The sequence below is a fragment of the Podarcis pityusensis genome, assembly GCF_964106645.2.
Source record: "Podarcis pityusensis genome assembly, chromosome: 16".
Lineage (NCBI taxonomy): Eukaryota > Metazoa > Chordata > Lepidosauria > Squamata > Lacertidae > Podarcis > Podarcis pityusensis.
This window is the reverse complement of record NC_138041.1, coordinates 9,327,732-9,351,441: the sequence shown is the minus strand read 5'-3', so window position 1 is coordinate 9,351,441 and position 23,710 is coordinate 9,327,732. Positions and strand designations below refer to the sequence as shown.

At 51.2% G+C, this 23,710-nt stretch overlaps 1 protein-coding gene and 1 long non-coding RNA gene across 5 annotated transcripts in view; one reads left to right on the top strand and one right to left on the bottom strand.

The window, feature by feature from the left end:
• Nucleotides 1-23,040, bottom strand: part of ZBTB7B (zinc finger and BTB domain containing 7B) — a 55,312-nt gene extending 32,272 nt beyond the window's left edge. The window contains exon 1 of one of the 4 annotated variants that reach the window (XM_080984672.1): nucleotides 22,922-23,040. In XM_080984672.1, coding sequence (XP_080840798.1) covers nucleotides 22,922-23,024 — 103 coding nt within the window. In that variant the 5' untranslated portion in view covers nucleotides 23,025-23,040. Of the gene's footprint in view, nucleotides 1-1,415; nucleotides 1,537-16,096; nucleotides 16,225-22,505; nucleotides 22,658-22,921 lie in introns of those variants that run through there. The other 3 variants (XM_080984674.1, XM_080984673.1, XM_080984678.1) reach the window with 3 other exon arrangements.
• On the top strand, nucleotides 15,023-20,291 carry LOC308465211. The gene is made up of 2 exons (XR_013980356.1): nucleotides 15,023-15,962; nucleotides 17,265-20,291. It is a non-coding gene; the product is annotated as an uncharacterized lncRNA (long non-coding RNA).
• Nucleotides 23,041-23,710: the final 670 nt, after the last annotated feature.

Sequence of the window (23,710 nt, the reverse complement as noted above, 5' to 3'; positions counted from 1 at the left end):
CTTCTGACCTTGAAGCCCTCCAGCTCTTCCCTATCGGGGGTGATTGCGATGGTTAAGATGGACAAGGACGGGAAAGACCTGGGTTCGAATCCACACTCGGCCATGACGCTCACTGGGGTCACCATGGACCAGTTACCATCTTCCAGCCTAACCTACCTCACAGGGTTAGTGTGGAGGGAGAACTCTGTACGTTGCTTTGAGCTCACTGGATGAGAAGGTCGGAGGATTAAATGTTATGAATATATAAGTAAAATCATTTTCTGTTGGTTTTTTTTGGGGGGGGGGTCCTGTTCAGATTTTGCTATGTGTGGCTCCCTGCTTCAAGGCTGCAACTCTTTGCCAGGATCTCTGGGAGTTAACATCTCAGAAGTGGGCGGGCCTCGTCTCCAGGACACATGCGTGTTAAGACACACACAAGAACACCACCGCACAGCCAGTCACAATGCACAATGCCTGGGCTCGTTCTGGCAGCAGACAATTGCGGTTTGGGTTTGTTTCAAACCCTCAAGGAGGTGGCGGCAAAGACCCTCTTGGCTTTTTGAACAGGGTAGGACGGATAAATCTACGCAGCGGAGGCGCCTAGCAGGAGGACTCTGGTTCCTATCAGCCCCCAAGGATGCTGGGAGTTGTAGTTCGAGAATGTTCTCGGACTCCAGCTCCCATGAGCCCCCTAGCCAATATGGCCAATGGCCGGGGATGCTGGGAATTGTAGTTTGACCAATGTTCTTGGACTCCCATAAGCCCCCAGCCAGTCTGGCCAATGGTCAAGGACGATGGGATTTGTAGTCTAGCAAAACATCTGGTCAACAGCATACAGAAAGGGGAAGAGAGCCTTCAGCCACATGTTGCTGGCTGGGCATGCAGATGTTCTGAACAAGAATCTCAGGCAACAAGGATTTTACAACGTTGACACTATTTCCACCTTTGAAACACCAGGGTAGGCGAGGGGGGGAAGGCAAGCGAGCAAGGATGACCCCTCCACACAGAGACTTTTATCACGCACCAACCACACAGAGGCTAGCAAATGGGCGCTTTGCGGTGTGGAAAGTGCACTCTGCACATGCTCCAGAGTCCCCCCTCCTTCCACAAAGGTCGAACCAAACCTTTGGAGAGAAGAAGAGGGAGGGAATCTCTCAATTATCCTGCCTCAAATCACAACCCTGGTGACCCTTTTTCTCTCCCAAATCTCCCTCGGGTGAGGAAAAATGGACTGCAGGGGGGGGGGGAAGCAAGAAAGAAGCAAGAACGAGAGGCGCTGCCTTTGAATATGGAGGTTCTGCTTAGAATTCCCCTCTGGAACTCCCTGCCACAAGGTGCAGAGATCGCCACCCACTTGGTGGCCAAATCCCGGGAGACGGACGGCTGCCAGCCACGGTGGCGACGCTCTCCCTCCGCTGCCAGGAGCGGCGACGTACCTCTGAATACCAGCCGCCGGGGGTGGGGTGGGTGGGAGAGACATCATTACGACACCTGCCCCAAGCGACCCAGAAAGGGTGTCCACCGCCAGCCTCGCTCCTCGCCCTACTTCCTTGCCTCCTGCCCCACTTCTCTGAGCCACGTTGTGTCACCTGGCGGGGCTGAGCCAAGCCGGCGTGTCCCAACCTGCCCTGCCGAGCGGCCTGGCAAGGTGGGCGCTGCCCCTGCTGAGCCAAGCCGCGCCCCCACCCAGGTCCCTCCCCGAAAGTGCTGGCTTGACTCAGCCTGCAGGGTAGCAACGGCGCCAGCAGAAAGGGCTTCTTCCCTCCTGCTGTGCCCTGAACAGATCGGGCAAGGCGGGCACAGAACTGCGCCAGGGGAGATGGCAAGGAGAGGCAGGCCTGGCACCAGATATAGGCGGGGCTGCCTTATAAACAGGCAGACCACCGGTCCATAGAGCTCAGTGCTGCCTGCACGGACTGGCAGCATCTGTCTAAGGTTTCGGGCAGGGGATGTCCTCAGCCCTACCTGGAGATGCCGGGACTTGAACTCGGGACCTCCTGCATGCAAGGCCACTGAGCTCTGGTTTCCCAGCAGGGCTCTTCCTGTGTCCTTATGTTCTTTCCAGCAACTCCCTCTGCCAAATTAGAAGTTCCTAGTCCTCATGGTTTTGCATAAAGGGATGATTTAAACTGGAACCTAGAAAGTTTGGACCATTAGTCAAAAGAACATAGGTGGTTGCCTTCTACTGAGTCAGAATCTGGTCCATCGACCTCAGGACTGTCATCAGTGACTGATAGCGACTCTCCAGGGTTAGTGGCAAGGGACATGCTCTGGAGAGGATGCTCCCTGTCTGGTTTCGTCAAATCAAAATTTTGTTGGAAGATGTAAATAAAATAAAATAAAATAAAATCTCCCTTCCCTTGTCCTGGCAAGTACTAGGTGGGTAATTTCGTAAAGGTGCTCGTGTCGAGAGCTTCCTGGGAGGAATGCCCAGACCCCTCAAAGGAGGGATGTGGCATTTGAACTCTGAACATGCTCAGAAACACATCATTTCACAGCCTGGCACTGGAAGTGGGCTCCAATTAGGCCCCTCAAAGGAGGTGCTCTGGTCCTAGCCTCCTGCAGATCTGGTTTGCAGAAGGTCGCAAGAAACTAAGAAGAGCCCAGCAGGATCAGGCCGCGTCTAATCCCAGCATCCTGTTCTCACAGAGGTTGAGCAGGAGGACCTTGAGCTCAATAGCAACTCTCCTCCCTTGCAACTGAGAATGAGGTAGACTGCTCCTGAAACAGGAGGCTCTAGACGGCTCTTGCGGCTATTCACCCATCAAAATAATCTGAGCTGGTTTCTGCCCCTATCAGAACGTAAGGCGAGGCTTCTAGATCAGGCCAGCCTAGTATCCTGTTCTCACAATTGCCCACCAGATGCTCTGAGTTCGGGTTTGTCTGCTGGTAGTACCTGACCAGATGCAGGTTGTGAGTGTGTGATATGGAAAAAGCAGTGGCTTTGTGTGTTTTCATTTCTATTCCACCTTTCCTCCCAGGAACTGCTTCCCACTCTCGTTTTATCTTCACAACAACGCTATGAGGTAGGTCAGGAGTCGGCCCAAAGTCCCTCAACTGGGTGAGAATTTGAACCTGGGTCTCCATAGTCCCAGGGGAACACTGTGTGTGTGTGTGTGTGTGTGTGTGTGTGTGTGTGTGAAACAACGCACCCATGACCAAGTAAGTCAGCTGCCTATGGGTAACTTTGCCCCGGACTCTGCCAACCCTCGAATCTGTTTTTTAAAAAACAGACAAACCAGAACCATAGCTGTCAAGCGTCCCTTATTTGGCGGGACAGTCCCTTATCCCAGCACCATGTCCCGCTGCTGTCCCTTATTGATGATGTCCCTTAAATAAGCTATTGAAGGTAATGGGGCCCTTTCTATGTCCAGCTGTGCTTTGTCAACAACAAATTGTTGCTGTTTTTTTGTGTCGAATATATGCTATATGGTGATTTATGGACCTAATAGGTATCTAAAGCCGTTTGCACGCAACAAAATATGTATTTTATCAAAGTAATTGTTGATCCCTTATTTTGGCTGCTGATCCCTTATTTTCGAGGCTGCTGGTCCCTTATTTTCAAATCTGTAAGTTGACAGCTATGACCAGAACTCAGTCCGATAGAAAGCAAACTAACAAAGTTACACCCGCCGTCTGCACTACGCATTTAAAGCAGTTCCATACCACTTTAAATAGCCGTGGCTTCCCCTGGGAAACTGTAGTTTGCTATGGGTGCTGACAGTTCTTAGGAGACCACCCATTCCCCTCACAGAGCCACAGTTCCCAGAGTCCCCTAGGAAGAGGGATTGAGTCCCCTAGGAAGAGGGATTGACTGTTCAAACCACTCTGGGAACTGTCGGTCCTAACAGGCCTCAGCACCCTTTCGCAAACTACAGTTCCCAGGATTCCTTTGGCAAAGCCGTGACCCTGCTTTCAATGTTCAGTGCAGATGGGCCCTTAGTCTCTAAGTCTGCGGATGGGAGCAGGGAGGGAAGTCCCTGAATCTGCTCACCACCAAACAGGTGTCTCGGCCCGGACACCTGGGTTCCCCAGGCAGGCTTCCGGTTCTTCTTTTGCCCACAGCTGCAGCGTGGGGAGCCAGACCGCTTCCCTCCCACCCCTCAACCCCGGTGAGGATAAAATGAACAAGCCAGCTGGACAACAGCCCACCCAGGTGGGGGAAGAAAACAGAGAACGAAAGAGAGAGAGAGAGCGCAAGGGAACGAGGAAATAAGATTGTCCGTTTACTACCCACTTAACAAGAGCAGCTGATATGAAAGAGGAACTGCTGCGTGGCGGCTTGCAAAAGGGGGGTGGGATTGCTAACAGGGCTAGGATAGGCTGGAAGGGCATCGGACGACATGCACCTCGGAAAATGAAAAACACGCTCCGTTTTGCAAGAGGCATGGGGTGGGCACAACTGCCTCTGGGCAGGATCCCAGGCACCAACACTCCCTGGGCCCATTTCACAGAATTGTTGAGTTGGAAGGGACACCAAGGGTCATCTAGCCCAACCCCCTTTTTTGCCCAACATGAGACTCGAACCCACAGCCCTGAGATTAAGAGTCTCATGCTCTACCAAGCTGAGGTATCCCAGGGATAACGTTCATTTCCTGCCTTTTCCTCCAAGGAGGTGGCGTACGTGGCTCTCCCCCCTCCTGGGTTTAATTCCCACAACAACCTTGCGAGGTGGGATAGGCAAGAGAGAGCGACTGACACCCCTCCCATGGGTGGGATTTGAACCCTGGTCTCTTCCCAGGTCCTTGTCCAGAACTCTAACCACTACACCAATATGTCTTGAGAGTGGGGACATGCAAGACTCCAGGCCCGATGGCTCCAAAATGGCGTCCTAATGTCCATAGCCAATGGTGGTTCTACATGAGAGTCAGCACCCACTAAGGTGAATGCGCACGGCTAACTGAGGCCCGTTCCTTTCAATGGGTTTATTCGGAGGAGGGTGAGCAGAGGAGATGGCAGCATGCCCAACGAGGGCACAGGGGCGAAAGCGAATTGTCGTCTCCCACCCAACAGACTTGGCTCTCTCCCACCCTTCCCGTTCCAAGTGCAGCCTAGAGATAGCGCCAGTCCGCTCTGGAGGGCCGTTGTGTGGCCCGCTGAGATAAGGGGCCCCAAACGGCTGAAAATAAGGTTAATTTAGAAGTGGGAGAGCTACTTTCAAAAAAAAAAGTGAAAGGCTCCTATACTATACCCCTAGGCTGGAAGGGAATGGCACTCTGCCTTTGGTAAGGCCTAGGCCAGGGCAAGGCTACTTCGCAGGGGTGTTGTGAAATGGGAGAACCATGCCCGCCACTTTGAGATCCTGGGAAGAAATACCATATTTTTTGCTCTATAAGACTCACTTTTTCCCTCCTAAAAAGTAAGGGGAAGTGTGTGCGTCTTATGGAGCGAATGCAGGCTGCGCAGCTATCGCTGAAGCCAGAACAGCAAGAGGGATTGCTGCTTTCACTGCGCAGAGATCCCTCTTGCTGTTCTGGCTTCTGAGATTCAGAGTATTTTTTTTCTTGTTTTCCTCCACCAAAAACTAGGTGTGTCTTGTGGTCTGGTGCGTCTTATAGAGCGAAAAATACGGTATATAATGGGGTATAAATGAAAGAATAAATAATGAATAGATGAACCTGTTCCTCAAGCTAATGACAGGCTCTCTTCAAGTCTATTTCTCGAAGGAGATGTGATCAAGTTGAGGGACCATAGCGGGGGATTTAAAATACTAATAATTTTATTATTTATACCCCGCCCATCTGGCAAGGTTGCCCCAGCGACTCTGCAGTGTGTTTGCTTTGCTAATGTAGACAAATAATGAGCTTGATGCACGGAGGCCTGATCTGGAGTAAGGCAGCTTCCTGTTTAAATCAGCCCTTTATTCAGAAACCTGAGGACTAGAATCTTGCTTTATATGGAAAGGCTCCTGTGGCCTGACACTCTCCATATAAGGCAATTTCTCCCTCCCACCAGCACCCAAAGACCTCTCCCTATGCGCTTCAAATGCGCTCAAGCATCCGTCCCAGAGGGTGAGCCCAGGACACAAGGGTGTAGCCCCCAAAACAGGCACGGCGGTGGAAAGGGAAGAAGAGGCGGTTGCCCGCTTGCGCTGCAACTCCCTTGCGCAACGACGCCTAAGATGGCAACAGGATGGCTGAGGCCGTCTCAAGGACCGGCTAGCGGCGCATAGCCACAAACCGCGACAACCCACACCTCCCTGTCCCTCTGTGCAACGATAAGGCTTGGGATCAGGGCCACCGAGCCCCGTTCCCGACAGAAGCCGGTCTCTGGTGTCTCTGGGATGGGGCAGAAAGAGGAGAGGCTTGTGTTTCTGTCCCTGCTGGTGTTCCAGGGTAGACTGCCCCCATCCATGGAGGCTCTGCGTAGCCAGCCTGAGGCATCCATCTTTCAGAGGTTCTCTTCTGCAACACGGGCTTTGATCCAACATTTTGACCCAAAGCACAAAGGGCAACGACAGTCCCCCTCCTGTTTTATCCTCACCCACCTGCTATTCAGGGGGTATACTGCCCTGGCAACCAGAGGCTCCATATTTAGCAACGCTAGCCAACAGCTTGCTGCTTCATTCCCATCCACCTGCTACTTGGAGGTGGTATATACTATCCCTGCAATAATAATTATTATAATAATAATATTTTTTTATTTTTACCCTGCCCTCTCCGGCCTCAGAGCAGCTAACATCATATAAATAATACAATATGCATAAAAACAAGCAGTCAATTGATTAAAATGCACCCCAAAAATAATTCAAATAAATTAAAGTTAAAGCTGGACAAATGATAATCCTCAGGTTAAAACTGAAAGCGGTTAATACTAGACAGGACCAACTGTTTCCCACTGATATTATAAGGACCTGTGAACAGGCTGGGAAGCCTCCTTCGTGCTTGTTCTTATACAAAGAGAAAATGAGTCAGACTGAACCCTGACCAAAGGCCTGGCGGAACAGCTCTGTCTTGCAGGCCCTGCGGAAGACAGGGCCCTGGTCTCTTGTGAGAGCGCGTTCCACCAGGCTGGGGCCACAGTGGAAAAGGCCCTGGCTCTGGTCGAGGCCAGTCTAACCTCCGTGTGGCTCAGGATCTCCAATATGTTTTTATTTGAAGACCATAAGGTCCTCCGTGCGACATACCAGGAGAGGCGGTCCCGTAGGTCCGAGGGTCCTAGGTCCGAGGGTCCTAGGCCATATAGGGCTTTAAAGGTTAAAGCCAGCACCTTAAACCTGATCCTGTTCTCCACCGGGAGCCAGTGGAACTGGTATAGCACTGGGGGAATGTGATCCCGTGGCGAAGACCCCGTAAGGAGTCTTGCTGCGGCATTCTGCTCCACTCCTCTCTGCTAGCCAACAGCTTCCTGTTTTTTCCATAGCCACCTGCTATTCAAGGGGTACACTACTCCTGCAGCTGGAGGCTCTATTATTGTTGTTGTTATGATGATACAGTGGTACCTCAGGTTACATACGCTTCAGGTTACAGACTCCGCTAACCCAGAAATAGTACCTCGGGTTAAGAACTTTGCTTCAGGATGAGAACAGAAATCGTGCCCTGGCGGCGCAGCGGCTTCAGGTTAAGAACAGTTTCAGGTTAAGAACAGACCTCCAGAACAAATTGAATTCTTAACCAGAGGTACCACTGTAATGATGATGAGCTAAACCGCCCTTCATCTGAAGATCACAGAGCGGTTTGCAACATAAAACTACAAGATGACAACATAAAACACATAACAAAACTAATAACAACAACAAACCAACAATCCCTCTTCCCACAAACACATTTTAAAGGGCACTGGATGTCAATCAACCCAAGGCCTGGTTGAAGAGGAACGCTTTTTGCCTGGCGCTAAACGGGGAGCCACTGCAAAAAAGGCCCTGTTCTCCTGTTGCCACACTCAGAACATCTCATGGAGGAGGAACATGGAGAAGGGTCTCAGAGGATGATCTCAAGGTCCCGCGTAGGTTCATACTGGGGAGTGACAGTCCTTGCAGTCCACAACCCCAGCCTCAGTGAAAATCTTTTGAAAGACATTTTTAAAGCAGCTACGAAAGCCGGGCAGTACAACCACTCCCTGTCCTTTTGCCCAATGCAGCTTTCCCCCCTCCCTCCCCCAGCTGCCACCCCCCACTCTGGTTGCACCAGCCAGGTCGTTGCACTTCCTGGAAATCCAGGTGAAGCAAGCAGGGAGATAAGGAGGGCGAAGCAGGCAAGGGAGAGGCCCAGGCACCTTGTGTGGCAAGGAGGGTTCAGGGTGGTACCATGAGGGGGGGGGAGACCTCCTGAGAGGCCCGTGACTCAGCCTGGGTGGGAGCTGCTGTCGCAAGGGCTCTCTCTCTCTCTCTCTCTCTCTCTCGCTCTCTGTTGCAAACCAGAAGTGGTTATTAAGAGAAGAGACCCCACCCTGGCCTTAGACTCAGGCCTCATCCAGACACAGAGTCCGTTGCCTTCGCTTTCCTGGTTCTAAAGCCGCTGCTTCCGTCCCCATTTTATATTCTTACGCTGCAATACCTTGCTGTGTTATGGGGCTTTTTGATCAGAAATATCTCCATGCCAGGGGGAATTTCAAATGGCCGGCCCACCCAGCGGAAGACTGCGCTGCTGCAGTTGGAACAGCTCTTCTAGGTTTCAGGTGTGTGGGGGGGGGTCCATTTTCTCACCTGGGGCTGGGACCTTGCGCACAGCAATGAGCTGCTGCCCTCCCCGTAAAAATAAAATGAAGATTCTCGTCCTCAAGGTTATGAATAAAGGGCTGACTTCAAGAAGAAGAAGCCTTAGAACGGTGTTTCCCAGCCTTGGGTCTCTAGCTGTGTTTGGACTACAAATCCCATCACCCCTAGCTAGCAAGACCGGCGGGCAGGGATGATGGGAATTGTAGTCCGAAAACAGCTGGACAGCCAAGAAACACTGCCTTAGAATCAGCACAGAATTGTAGCGTCAGGTGGGACCACGAGGGCTGTCCAATCCAGTGCGTCACATATTTTGCCCAACGCGGCACTCGAACTCGCAACCCTGAGATTAAGAGTCTCATGCTCTACCGACTGAGATAGTGACTGACTTCACTGTCTGTCAGGCTTATTGCTTGCACTGGCTGGCAGCGGCTTGAGCCAGCCAGGGAATCTACACACAGAGTTCTTTTTGCAGTCCCAGGTAAAATATAAGAGTTGTCAAGCAGTGGGTAGGGAGCCCCAGGCCCAGGCACCATGATGGCCCTCCAGGGCTTCTCTCTGGCCCTTAGGACTCTCCCCATACACCTCCTTCCCCACACCACGCCCCTCCCCAGCCTTGCTTTACAACCTCCTTGCTGGTTTTTGCCGTTCTTGAACTCTGACATATGCCTCTTCCTTGCTTGGAAATGGAGGACAGAGCAGGGCGTATAGGACTTTGTGTGCAAAGAATACAAGTCTATTTCACAAAGGTAAAATCTATGCTAGTCGCTCCACCCACTTTTTCCAACTGGCCCCACCCTCTCCCAGAGCTACAATTCCCAGAGTTCCCTGGGAAGAGGGATTGATTGCGGAACCACTTTGGGAAATGTAGTTCTGGGAGGGGAATAGGGGTGTCTCCTAACAACTCTAAGCACCTCTAATGAACTACAGCTCCCAGAATTCTTTGGGGGAAGACATGCGTGTTCAAAGAGGCAGCCTGATGTGGCCTTCATTACTCGCATCATGCCATCCTACAAACCACCTCCGTTGTATTTTATCTTGACTTTAAAAATCTATACCGGGGGCTCCCAAACTACGCTTCGTTCCAGGTGTTCTTCGGCTACGTCGTGAAAGACAGGAGACAGTGTTTTCATCACATTAAATATCCATATTGTGTTTTTTTATCGCTTCGTTTATTTCTTATATTTTGTAATGCCGTTAAATGCAATATAGAAGAAAGAATAAAAATTCAAAATCATACAGCGTCTACAATTGCTGCAACGGGAACAAAAATAATAAAGTGGTCCAGTAAGACCCCCCCCCCGAGCAATTTTCATAGAATTTGGTGGGAGGGGAAAATTGGAACCAATGATACACAAGGTAAATACCCATCTTCTTTTCTTAAATAAATAGATGAATTATCTCTAAAACATCAATACCAAATATTTAAACGTTTGCTTGTAAAAACATGAAAATATGCTTAAATTCATTTCCTTCCAAAGGGCAAACATTCTGACCCTTTATCTCTTATTATCTGGGGTGTGTCTATGTTTGTGTGTGTGTAGATAGATAGATGATAGATAGATAGATGATTGATTGATTGATTGATTGATAGATAGATAGATAGATAGATAGACAGATAGATAGATAGATAGATGGATAGATGGATAGATAGATAGATAGATAGATAGATAGACAGACACACATTTGTTGACTTCCATTTAATCATTTCATCCCTTATAATTTTATTTGGACGTGTCATCCCAGTTGTAATTTCCAGCTCTTCCCAAATCTTGCAATCACTTCCTGGAACCCGATGTCTGACCTACCTTACAGGGCTGGCGCAAGGAGCAAATGAGGATGGCAAATCCCACAGTTGCACCCCACACACATACCTGCACCCTGAAGTGGCACACTTGCTGTGCCCCAACACTCCCAGCTGCTCTCCAAGCACTGTGGGATTATTCCTGTTTTCACCGCCTCGTTCTGCTATCGGGGCTGATCAGGCCCCCAGGCGACCTTACAAAACCCTTGTAAGGTAGGACAGAATCACGATCACTGGCAAGGAGAGCCTGTCTGAGCAAAGAGGCTTGCTTACTCCTCAAACCAGGTCCCCACCTCACCCTTCCAGGCACCCCAAAACTCTTTGCAGAGAATCGACTGCTTCCTGGGTTTGCGTGCCAAGGGCGGGCACTGCCAGTCTTCAGGACAGCAGCAACGAGATATTGGCCCCATCTGAATACCTTAGGTTGTTTTGCAGAGACACATTTTTAAAAAGAGGTGGTTGGGGAAAGCAGAGATTTTCATGGACTGACCCAGAGGCCTTTCTCTGTGTGCCCCTTCCAGCAGGAGGGTGGCAACACAAGAATGGGGCCTTTTTGGTGGTGGTCCCCTGCTTCTGGAACGCTCTCCCCAGAGAGGCTCGGCTGGCACCATCACTACTTATCTTTAGGCATAAGGCAAAAACTTTTATTTCCCGCCAAGCCTTTGGGCTTTCATTTAATCTGTGGCCTCCTTCAGCGGGTGGGACGTTTTAGTTCTGCCTTTTAAAAATATGAACAATTTTTTAGGTTTCTTCCATTTTAGATTTATGCTGGTTTTAACATGCATTGTTTGTTTATTGCCACTTTTGAGGGTTTTTTTGTAATAAAAAGGGGGAGGGACCCAACTAATAAGTTAAAATAAATAATAATTTGAGGGTTTTGCAAGGGCATAGAAATCAGCACAGCTTTAGCGATACGCGCCATGCTCTGCTGTCACCCCCTCTGACCCTTCTCAAAAAAGGAAAACACACAAGGAGAAAAACGGAAGGCATGGCTGGAGGAGAAGAGAAAGGAAGGATCTGGTGAAACAGAACCCAAGTCTAGGAAACAGGAAGGACAAATTTGACCGGCCACAAGCCATCCCCCCCCCCAGGGGGTGGAGAGAGAAAGAGAAAAAAAATGTATTTCCCCCTTTCTTCCTCTTGTGCACAAAGACCTTCAGTGTTGCATTCCGGAGGAGGCCAGAAAAATTATAGCTGTCCTGCTATTGCAGGCAGTTAGAAAGAGCAGAAGACTCTCTGCACATGCTCAGAGGAACACTCCACTTCCCTGGTTTCTGGCTGAGGGACCAGCCAGCACCTTGAGGTCGTACCTTGGCTAAGTCCCGCTCGAAGCAGACCCCGCTGAAATCTAGCCATTCGTTTCAGCGGGGTCTACTCCGAGTAGGAAGCGCGCTTGATGCAACCCCTTCAGCAGGTTGGCTGGTTCGTCCTACCAGGCCAAGGTTCCCCCACCCTGATCCGCAGGCTCCGGGCACAGCTGGAGGGAGAGATTGCAAAGCGTTTCACGAGCCAGGAGACTTCGGAGAGGAGCAGGAAGAAGGTGGAGTCATTCAGGGAACATTACAGGGTGGGACTTGGCCCCGTGGGACTCGGGAGAGGCTGCTGGGTGGGGTCCGCTGCCGAGTGGGCGTTGAGCCGGGTGCAGAAAGGGGCAGCCCGGAACAACACCCTGCGCCTCTGTTGTCGCGCGCATCTCTGCAGGACAAAGGTAGCCAGCCCTGCTGGACTCCAACTCCAAGCAGCCCCAGGGAATTATGGGAGCTGGAGTCCATCAACATCTGGAATAGTAAAGACAAGCGTCCGAGGACTTAGAAGCAGTTGCCGGGGGTGTAGGGGGGAAATATCCTCAGGTTCAGCAGCTCCCCCAAATCCCCCATCTCCACAGAGCAGCTGGAAACTACAAAAATTGCTGTTGCGATGAAAATTTGCACGCCACCCTGTACCTGTAGATTTCAGGGCTGTTCACGACATAAAATTGCAATATAAAAAAGTCAGCTGGGATGACAGGCTCCTATAAAAGGACAAGGGAGGCCATGAAGAACTGGAATTGGATACCCATAACTATGTATATCAATTTGAATAAACAAATAAATATGGGGGGGAGGTCAGAATGTTTGCAGCTATAAAGGAAAAGGATTCTCACTTCTTCGCAAGTAAACGTTTACATGTTTGATATGGAGATTTCAAAGGTGACTCATGTGTTTGTTTCTGAAAAATAGATTGATGTTTCACACATACACACATACCTCACAGACACAGACATTTGTGTGTCGGACCAAGGTTCAAATTCGCACGTGACCCTGAAGCTCCCTGGGTGCGACGCTGGAACTTCTCAGCCTAATCCGCCTCGCAAGGTTGTTGTGGGGATTAAATGAGGAGGCGGGGACCACTTTGAGCTCCTTGGAGAAGAATCTGGGATAGCGACATGGGCGTAGCCTGGCTTTATTTTAGTGGGCCGAGAAGGCTTTATGTTTGGGGGGGGGCACAGAACCGAGATACCTGCGATGCAATTGGTCAGTTAGTTAAGTATTTCTATTTATTTACTTGGTTTAGAGGGGGGCAGCTGCTACCCCTGCACCCCCTTGGCTACATCCAAGGATGGGCTAAATAAATAGATAAATACATTCCTCTCTAACCTCATCCACCCAAACAGACCCCTGGAAAAAATTGATGAGGGTTTCAGCCGACCACTCCATGATTTCCCCCACCTGGTGTAGCAATTGTCATGCACTGTTTTCCACTGTATTTTTTAATCCGTGACATCCGCATTGTGAAACGAGAAAACACAATATAAGAAGAAAAAAGAAAAAGGAATCAAAAACAATTTTAAAAAGCAAGAATCGTTAATGCAAACATCTGGATAAAGCTATTGAGCCAAGAATGGTCCACAGACCACAGTTTGAGAAACTGGCACCCCTGTTTTGCATTTCTTTTTTGGGGGGGAATAGTGGAAACCTACTTAAAAATAATATATATTTACCTACTGCAGTGTGGGGGGGGGAGATTGGTAGTGCCCCCAATTCCTCAAGGTTAGACTTGGGCATCGCTAGTGGGCAGTGCCAAGGCAAGTGTGACCGTCCCACTGCAAGACTGCCAACTCTTTTAGGGCTGAGCTCTTTGGGGCTCAGACGGTGGCATCTCAGGCAGGCATCCCACAGGCGAAGCTATCCTTATCACCACACGACCTTGCCTGGGATGGGGAAAGTTCACCTGTTGGATTTCTGCCCGTTACACTGCTGTTAGAAAGCAATTCACCTCATGCCAGGAAAAAAGGTGAGACTGACTCCCACCCAGAACACAGGAATAAGGTCAAAAGTGCCTCCATATAAGTTCCTCCAAAGTTTGGAGGAACAGGAAGTCTCAAGCGGCTTCTTCCAGGTGGAGCAACTATATATAGGACTAAATCTAGGCCAGGAACCCTTTTCTATGCCAGGTATGCACTTCTCTCTGACACAAAAAATAACAACCAAGAGTGCCTCTGAGCATGTAAAGAGTTCCTTCCACACTGAGGAGTAACCACAGCCTGGGAATAGGAGACAGAGCTCTCAGTCAACCAAGCTGTGCTTTCAAAACAACACTGAGGGGGGACCCAACCCCAGAGCCCCACATCTTTTGAAACCCAGCACCCAAAATTTTTTGGGTGTTTTTAAAGGCTTTCCCCATACAAGCACCCAAAACACCTTGACCACTTGGCACCCATGTTTTTCTCAACTTCTGGTGTGGAGCGGGAAGTAGACAGAGCCCTCGTCCCAACCTACAATGTCACCCCAGCACCTCACAAAGTCACCCCCCAAACGGCCATGATTCTGCCCCCCCGGCACTCTCTCACACACAAGAGTTAAAATCTGACCTGGCCTCGCCACCACCCCTCTCTCCAATTCCAAGCGGCTGAGCCAGCCAGAGGGAAAATTGCAATGCTAATCCCACGGCCTATACCAACCCTGAGTCCCACCCACGGCCACAGCTTATAGCCACCCACAATTGCACAGTGCGCACACTCAGCCATGCCCAAAGCAAAGCCTCCTTTTCCCAGCAAGGGAGTCCCAGTCCTGACCCCACAACAAAGGCCACGCTCTCACTATGTCCAGTTTAAACCACAATTACATCGCTTTAACCGCTGTAGCTTCCCTTCAAAGAATCCTGGGAACAGTGTCATGTACAATCTAATGGCCAAACAGCACCAGCAACCTGGGTTGCGGTCGCCACAGCGTAAGACCTCGGCGCCATTTTCTTTTACAACGGGGTTTATTATTCCTGTTGTCGTTCATTTCATTTCTATCCCACTTTGCAGTTTCGGGAAGAAATCTCAAAGCGGCTCACAATACATTGAAAGCATCCAATAAAACAATCCAGAATACAACAAATGCAAGCTTCAAGAAAATTATTTCAGATAAGGGGCGTTTTGCTTTCTCCAGTCGCCAAACCGACAACCAGAGATCTCCACGTGGTCGCAACTGGGCTTGCGCCTGGGGCCTGGTTGGTTGCTAAGACAGCCTGGGAACTGTAGTTTTTTAAAGGAGTTCTTAGAAGCCCTCTATTCCCCTCACAGAACTACAGTTCTCAGAATTGCTAAACCATTCGGGGAAATATGGGTTTCCTAACATCTCTTAGCACCCTTCCCAAACGACTGATCCCAAGAATCTTTGGGGGGGGGGGGGGAGAAGCCCTGACTGCTTCTTTGCCACCCAAAAGCCACAAAATGGAGGGCCACATGTCTCCTTTGTTTTACACACCCTTGCAGTGCGGTCCTAAGGGTGCCCATAGTCTAGAACCAGGGCACAGCCGGGCACCACAGGTGAACGCCAAAATATTGGTGTGTGGAGAGGGGGAGACAATCACCCCACCCCCAAAAGCCACACATCCACGCTACACTGCCTTTGCACACGTCCTCGAATACCAGGGAATTATAGCGCCCGCTCCCATCTGCCTCACACGCAATCACTGTTAACTGATGTGTATATGTATGAATATTAATTTGGCAATTTAGGCCAAGCCAAAAGGAGCAGCGAGTTTCCTGGGAAGGAGAGGGAACCATGCAAGCAGTCTCTCTTTCGCATACACACCCTCTCTGCCCCACCCGTGCCCACAGCCGTGACCTGAAGAACAAGGCTATGGGGTGCAATAATCTGTAGCAGCGGGGGGGGGCACCCGACATTTGGAGGGCCACAGATTCCTGACCCCATCTTATATATCCCAGCCAATCAGGGAACCCATACCAAATGCATTTACAGAGGACGAGGAAGCAGGGATGAGGAACGAACAATGTTGGACTCCAACTCCCATCAGCCCCTGCCAGCATGGCCAATGGCCGGGGAACATGGGAGATGGAGTCCAGAAGCATCTGCAAGCCCTTTAGTTCCCCCGCCCTGGCACTCCACCACCCAGCCACTGACACCTCTCATGCCAGGGATGATTGACTCTGCACGCTAATGATCAGGAACAGCCACCCGGATCGGAGTTCGAATCCTCCCACTTGGTGTGTCAGAGGTAGAGCGAGAAAAACCCCGGAGGAGATGGCAACTAGAGGTTCGTCTAAAAAGTTTAAAGGCTACAAATTAAGACAGAGTGATCGTGGGAGCCCCTGGGGGACAGTCCAAAGGCAGAAAGTCCTCCTTCCCCCCCCCAAAAAAAACCCCAACCCCTGGCTCGCCAGTTCTTACCCCATCCGGTGCCCATGTGGCTGGTGGAAGAGCAGCTGAAGAGTCAGGAGGGTTGCGGCAACAGTGCCCGCTGATCCCTGCCCGGCACAGTGGCAAGGCCTGACCCACTTCTGCTTCCGACTTGTCACCTGCTCTCTCCCCCCACCCCACTCCACCCCACCCCGGGGAGGGGAACTTTGCCAAGTCATACCAACAGTTGCCGGGGAGGATACCCACTTTCCACAAGCGCCCCCTCAAATATCAGCTAGCAAACGGGATTCTCCCCCTTGCCTTTCCATCGCCTCCTTCAGCTGGGCACCGGGCACCAGCGCATTGGCACAAACTGGCACACCAGTACTTTTTTCTTTGCCAAGTCGTCTTGGCACTGGTGGCAGGGGCGGGGGCAGGGGGGGTAGCACCAGCAGCACGCAAACTGTTTGGTGCTCCCAAGGAAGCTGCAGGAAAAATAAAAGGAAAGGTTGGTGGGCGAACCCTCCTGGCCCTCCCTCGGCTCGGCTGTGCCAACCGGTTGGCACCGCGCCCGGCTCGTCGCAGGTTTCCCCCTGCCAAGCCAGGCTCCTGTTACAGGCCTCGCCTGGGGTACGGCAGCCGGGCCAGGGATGTGTGCCACGCAGGGTTGTCATGGAGCGCGGAGGAGCTCAGGGGCAGCGTCGTCCCCCACCCTGGGGCGGCGAGGGAGGGGGGCACCTCCAGCAGAGAACAGGGCGCGGCACACGCAGGGAGATTTCTCTGTGGTTTCATCAGCCGCCCCCTGAGGAGGCTGGCTGCTGCAGCAGCCCAGGCTCCCACGGCAACCAAGCCACGTTTGGCGCAGCCGGCCCAACTAGGCCACGACTCCGAAACCAGGATCAGAAAGCAGAGCATGAGCTAGGCCGGAGAGCGGGCGGCCGTTGTGGCTGACCCTGTTGCACTGCTGACTGTCCCTCGGGCCTCCGAAACCCCGACCTCCTTGCCTGGCATTTGGGGTCACCAGCAACCCTCCCCCCCCCACACTTTTAACAGATAGAAAAAGCAAAACTTTCAAAAATAACAGGCAATACATTCATCTTTACCACTGAAATTCGGCCCAACAAAGATAATTTCAACCTTGTCCAGATATCCAAATCTCTTTTGATATCCTTCCGTAACTTTTCGTAATTGTCTTTATACAATTTCAAATTTTTTGCAGTCATATTTACACCCAGATACTTCACCTTTTTTGAGAAAAAGCAAAACTTTCAGGAAGGACATGGGTTGGTGGGGAGAGGAATGCTGCACCTGTTGAATTTCTGCCTGGGCTGCAGGAGCGAGAAGCAGGAAAGGAGTCCCCAAAGACTCAACCCACGAGACCACCCAGCCAAGCGAAAAGCAGGGCCAGAAATAGGCTAAAGTGTAACCCCCCACCTCCCACAACCCAGAGCTTTTTCTTCTTTTTATTAGAAAAAAAAAATAAGTGTGAGTCTTAAGCAGTGATGCAGCTGCAAAACTGGGTTTCAACACAGCTGTTTCAAAACCATGCCTAGTTGACACCCACTCTTTATCAGAGAATAAAGGAAGGGAACTCAGCGCATGCTCTGAGGTTCATTTTAAAATCTGCATTTCCCTCAACGACTTAATGCATGCAAATGAACTGAGGACTTTACAGCAAAATACCCTACAAGTGAGCTGGTGGCAACAGAATATTCTCATATATTGGTGGCAATTTTATCTGCTTAGTTGTGTTTATTAGGTGCACATCTTCGCACACGAACAGGCTGGTGGCTGAGGCAAATAAGCATCTGATACTCCGCACATGCTCAGAGGAAAGGCTAACCAGCCAGCACAAAACACCATCATCGCGAAAAAGCTAGTGACATTCAGTTACGTTTTTCTCACAAGCACCCACTGAAATTAATGAGCCTTAATCACGCATATCACTTTTAATGGACGAAGCATAGCTGAATACCACCCAGCGTTCCGTCATTCTAATTTAATTTTTTTAATGTTTTAAATCATTGTCGTTAATCGGTCTTCTCAATCATTTAACTGTTTTTGTAAACCGTTTAGAGGCTTTTTCTTTTTTAAAAAACCATCGAGCGGTACACAAATCTTACCAAACAAACAAACAAAACTGAGAAGGGAGAGTTAAAACCAAGACTGGCTGCCGAAGAGGTGCTGGGGGGCTCGGTTTAATTTTGGGATGCCTTAATCCGAGCATTTACCTTCTCAGTCGCCCTCACGTCCTTGCCTGCTATTTATTGCTCTTCCCCATACACACACACACACACCAACCGACAATCCACTTTGTTGCCTCACAAGCCCCCCCTTCCCCCACCTCCAGCACATGAGGAGGACACCTGGGGACATGGCGCAGGTGTACTCTTAGCTGCCTCCCCACCTTGCTCACCCTTGCGCTGCCGGTTCAGAGCCCTCAGGGAGGTGGGTCGGCGCAAACAGGCGGGTGAGGCTGGCTCGCCTCGCAGCCCGCCTCCGGGAACCTTCTTCCTCCGGCACGCAGGTGGGCAAAGAACTGTGTGTCCACCTTTACACACGAGAAGAGCTTACGATCCATACTCCCGTGCCAGATGGGCGGGGTACAAACAATAAATGATGATTATTATTACTTCAGCAGCCATGGCTGCCTCCCCCAAAGAATCCTGGGAAACCGTACCTTGCTAAGGGGGCTGGAAGTCATTCGGTCACTGAGCTACAGTTCCCAGAGTTCCCTGGGAAGGGAGATTGCTTGTTAATCTTGGGAACTGTAGTTTGCTCAGGGGGCAGAGTTGTTCGGCCCTTTGCCCTCACAGATATACAACTCTCAGGGCTCCCTGGGAAGCAGGATTGGCTGTCAATCCTAGGAACTGTGGTTCCCACCTTCACAAAGCTACAATTCCCTTGATGGTTCCCAGGATCCTTTGGGGCAGGGGGGAAGAGGGGCATAAGGGTGCTTTAAATGTATGGTATGGACGTGACCCACATCCCGACTGGCGCAGTGAGTGTTGTGTGGGTGCGGAAGACAGAACGCAGAGACGGAACGGCTGGTTACGGGTCACATCCAAGCTTAATCATATCCAGAGTAGACACAGCGAAACGAATGGATATGATTAACTGGGCCAGTGGGTCTACTTTGAGTATAACTTAGTTGGATACGGCTCACCACTTGTTCTCTGGTTTTCTGGGCAGTGTCCAACTGAAGCATTTAGAACAATTAAGAGCATCCTATTTGTGAAACAGAAATCACAATATATATACTTAGACAGGATAATATAAACACAGAAGTCAAAATCAGAGTGATAAAATAATCTAGCTTGGGGAGGGACCTCCCAGCCGGCATAAGAAGCAGAGACTTATAGGAACATAGCAAACGGCCTTTGGTACATCCAGTTCTGTACACCAGGGTTTCCCAAACTTGGGTCTCCCACAATTTTTTTTAGACTACAATTCCCATCCTGACCACTGGTCCTGCTAGCTGGGGGTGATGGGAGTTGTAGTCCAAAAACAGCTGGGGACCCAAGTTTGGAAAACACTGGTAGCAGTGGAGACGCCAAAGAACTGAACCCAGTACCTTCTCTGTGCAAAGTAGACACACTACCACTGAGCTATCCATATTTCAATGATGTTTTAAAAAGTATTAAGATGTTGTGATAAGGGAGAAGAGAACGTCGGATCCACACACACACACACACACACACAACTGTCAAAGACCCCACAAAATTCTGATGCCACACAGGCAAGATCACACCCTGCATTACGTCTCCAGGAATAACCACCACTTCCAATTTCTGGATTCCCAGTTGCTAATCTGGGTCATTAACCTGACTCACCAGCCTAGGAGAGATTGCCAGTCAACAAAAAGGACATTTCTACATTGGAACATAACAGCTTATATTCATCAGTCATATCAATCAGACCCGTTTGGCCATCTGGACCGTCTATATTATTCTGTACGCTGAAATAAGACGGATGGAATAGTTTTATTGTCAAGGGGCAGAGTATGATGTCTCTTTCTTGTGGGCTGTATTTGCAAGAAACCAAAGTGGGAAAGGGCTGTTTTCAAGGATCAACTCTGTCAGGCTCGGAAACCACCACAGCTATGATGGGAGATTCCTTAGTTTAAAATACGTAACTAAGGAATCTTCCATTGTCATATCACGATCGATTTGAAAGTTTTACTGGGTGAGCCATTAAAAATATATATGTACTTGAAAATAAAATAAAATATTTATTTGATTCAAATTATCATGCTTGCCTTTCTTTTTCTCCCCGTCCTTGTAACTCTCACTCATCGACTTTGATGTTAAGCAGACTTCCTAAAAGTAAGAAGTATTTAACATGTGTGAAGCACTTTCTTTGTAGTGCTACCAATAATATTGCTTTTTTTACTGTCTGGACCATAAGCTGCATTTCATTCCACTGAAAGTGGAGGAGGGAGGGAAGGGAGCTCCCCCTTTGTCCTAACTTTACAAACTTGTTTCGGGACACGGCGGAGGGTGGGGAGAGCTGAAAGGTCAGGCGAAATCCCGAGCAAAAGTCCCACCCCAAGAATCAAGGCTCCCAATAAGAACAGAAGAGGAAGCCGGCTGCCGGATCAGACATAATGGCCCATCTAGTCCAGGATTCTGTTCTCACAACGGGCAAACAGTTGCCTGTAGGAAACTCGCAGGCTGCTGCCAGGCTTGCCAAGGTGAGCACACCTATAGACACAGCCCTGTAAGGGAGGGAAGGGTAATCAGTGGGGCTGGGTGTAACTTGGAGGGCAGAGTCCAAGTAGTAAAGTTTGCCCAAAGGGAAAAGGGAAGAAAAAAGAAGTCACCCACTCAGTTCTTATTAACACAGCACCCAAGCAAAACGGGCACCTTAAGAATCATACCCTTTGGATTCCAAAGGGCACTTCTGCATTTGAGACAAGGCCTGCTTTCAATGCCCGTGTGCCAAGCGGGCAAAACAGCTTTCTGCTCACTTGCCATCCATTCCCTGCTTGCGGGTGGTACGAGAGTGGGAAGCAGGGATGCACATGGGACGAGATCCCAGTTGGGCCCCTCCCTCCCTGGCAGCGCTGAAGCCACAGATGCCACCCCTGCTCCTTCTTGCTCACAAGAATGGCTGGGTCTTAGCTTCAGTGGGGTATGGTATTTGGGGTCCGCCCTATGGAAGCAAGGAATCCTGCAGCAACCGCAAGGTAAGACACAAGCCTGACAGCAACTCTAGCTAACAAGGAAGCTCTCGTCCTAATAAAGTCCCTCCCCAGGTTACAGTCCAGCAACTGGGCACTAGTGGGGCACTGCCCGCTCTCCTCCAACCATGCTCACCTGCCCTTAGCACCATCCCCAGCTCATACGAGGACGACGACAAGCCACGGTCATGTCTCACCCCTATTCAAACCTAACAGCTCCAACAATTAAAACCGGCTCCACCATTATTTGAACGACGCCTTTTTGGCGGGCACACACTGCCCACCCCTGGCAAAGAGTCAATACCTGCCTGGACAAGAAGATTTTGTGACAAGGGGGTGCGGGTGGCATATGATGGAAAAAAATGACACACACAAACATGCCCACAGTTTATGCCAGGGCAGTGCCAACCCACGGCACAGAGAGGGCAAAGGATAAACAGTGGAGAGGATCCCTACCTCTCTGATGACTCCAAGGCCCAGACCTGGCACCAGCCACGTTGCCAGGAAACCTTTACGAACCTAGCACCCCCTAAGTCCATCCTTCAATGTGCTGGACATCTACAAGCTTAGCAACTGGTAAAAATAGCCCCCCAAGCTGGGAATCTTCAAACTCAAGAAGGAAGGGGGTGGGGGAGTAACCAGGGAACCTGTCAAAGGAGGGGCAGAGTTGATCCACTCTCAAAAAGGCCTGGAATGGTGGAGTAATCTGCCCGCAAAAGAGGGGAACCCCCCCCCGAAACATAACTCTCGATCCACAGAAACAAATACCCATACAAACCATTGGCTCCAATGATTGGTATGGAGCCAGGGAGAGAAAAAACGGGCGTGACTTCCAAAAGATTGCCCTCCCCCTCGGACAAAATCAGGTTTTAAAAAACTGGGATAGGGAAACGGCTCACGCCTGCTTTGATCTTATCCCCAACGTGCCTTTTTGCGTCCTAACATCACCTCTTATTGGGAAGTGGGGGAGGGGGGAGAGAAGGGATCTGGGGAAAGCAGGTGATGGGGGGGTAGTGGGGAGGATTTGAGATGGGGGGGGGGAGGAAAAAGAGCCATAAGGAAATTCCCACCCAGCCACCCCACGCAGCTTGCTATGTGGGGCTCGACTTCTGCTCTCGGGGTCCCCGCGTGTGCGTTTAAATCTCCGGGAAGCAGAGGGGAAGTTTCGAAGGAGAAATTTGGGGGGCGGATTTCCAAATTCCTGGTGAGGGTCAGTTTTGGGACCCAGAACCCCCATCTCCGGAGGATCGGCGCCCCGCCGCGGAGGATCGGACTCACCCCAATATTTTCCCCTTCCGGCCGGGTTCTCGGGACGCTCCGTGGACACTTTTCAATAGGTACCGAGATCTCTCTTGCGCGCGTGCCTGCGCTGGCCGGTGTCGGCGGCGGAGTGTCGCGCACGATCCCCTCCGCCTCTCTGCGCCCCCTCCCGGCTCACCTGTCCTGGCCACGCCCCCGGCTCACCTGTCCTTCCTCCCCCGCCCCCCTCCAGCTTAGCAACCCAGCTGCGCCAGGCGACCTTAGCCTCCCGCAACCCGGAAAAGGAGGCCAGCCCTCCCCGGCTCTCCCTCTCTCCAACCCCCACCCCCGACATTGCGCGCCCGTGTACCCCCCCCACCCCACCTGCGCCAAGCCCCGCCCCCACCTGCGCCAAGCCCCGCCCCGAGCCTCCCGGCGCCCCGCCTTCTCCGCACCTGGCTCGCGCAGTTCCACTCGCCATCTCATCCTCTCGCGTCCTATTTTTTCCCTCCTCTTCCCAAGGCAGCGGGGACGATCCCGCCTGCGCCGCCTCGCCATTGGACGGAGCGGGCGATCCCTCGCCTCCCACTGGCGGGACCCGCCGCCCTTCATCCCTCCGCACCCGCCCCCTAAGCGCCTGGGTGGGTTGGGTGAGGGGAGAGGGTTATTTCAGGTCGTAAAAGCTGGCGGCCATCAGATCCCTTTCTCTCCTCCCCCCCCCCCTTTATCCGCCGGACGCCTGGGTTCTTTGCAAAGGCTTTCCAACCCCTCCTCTCCCCCTTTGCTGGGAATCTTTGCAAGGGTTAACGGGCTTCTGCAAACTTGGGGTGAAGTGGGACTGGAGATCCGGCATGGGTAGGGGTTTTTTTTTGGGGGGGGGCGTCATTTCGGTCACTTGAGGAGAGTCCTAGGAACAGCTGAATCATCCGAGGCTGCGGAAGAGAAGTTTGCAAGCGGAAAGGATGATTTAATCCTCAGGCGGTGGGGCAGGGGAAAGTGGGGGGGGGGGGACACGACTTCCCACTTGGGCAGGGGGGAGGATTGGTCACCCCCTTCTCCTCCTCCCCCCCCCCCTGCGCCGCAGCACTTGGCCTGGATGATTTAGCCCGCAGCGAAGCCATCTGGCTCTGGATCAGCCCCAAGCGCGCACACGCCCTAAGCACCATCTACAGGCCACGTGGAGGCCCACCGCTCCCTCCTCCTGTTGTATTTATGCAGCCGTTCCTTTGGAGCAAGAACCTAGC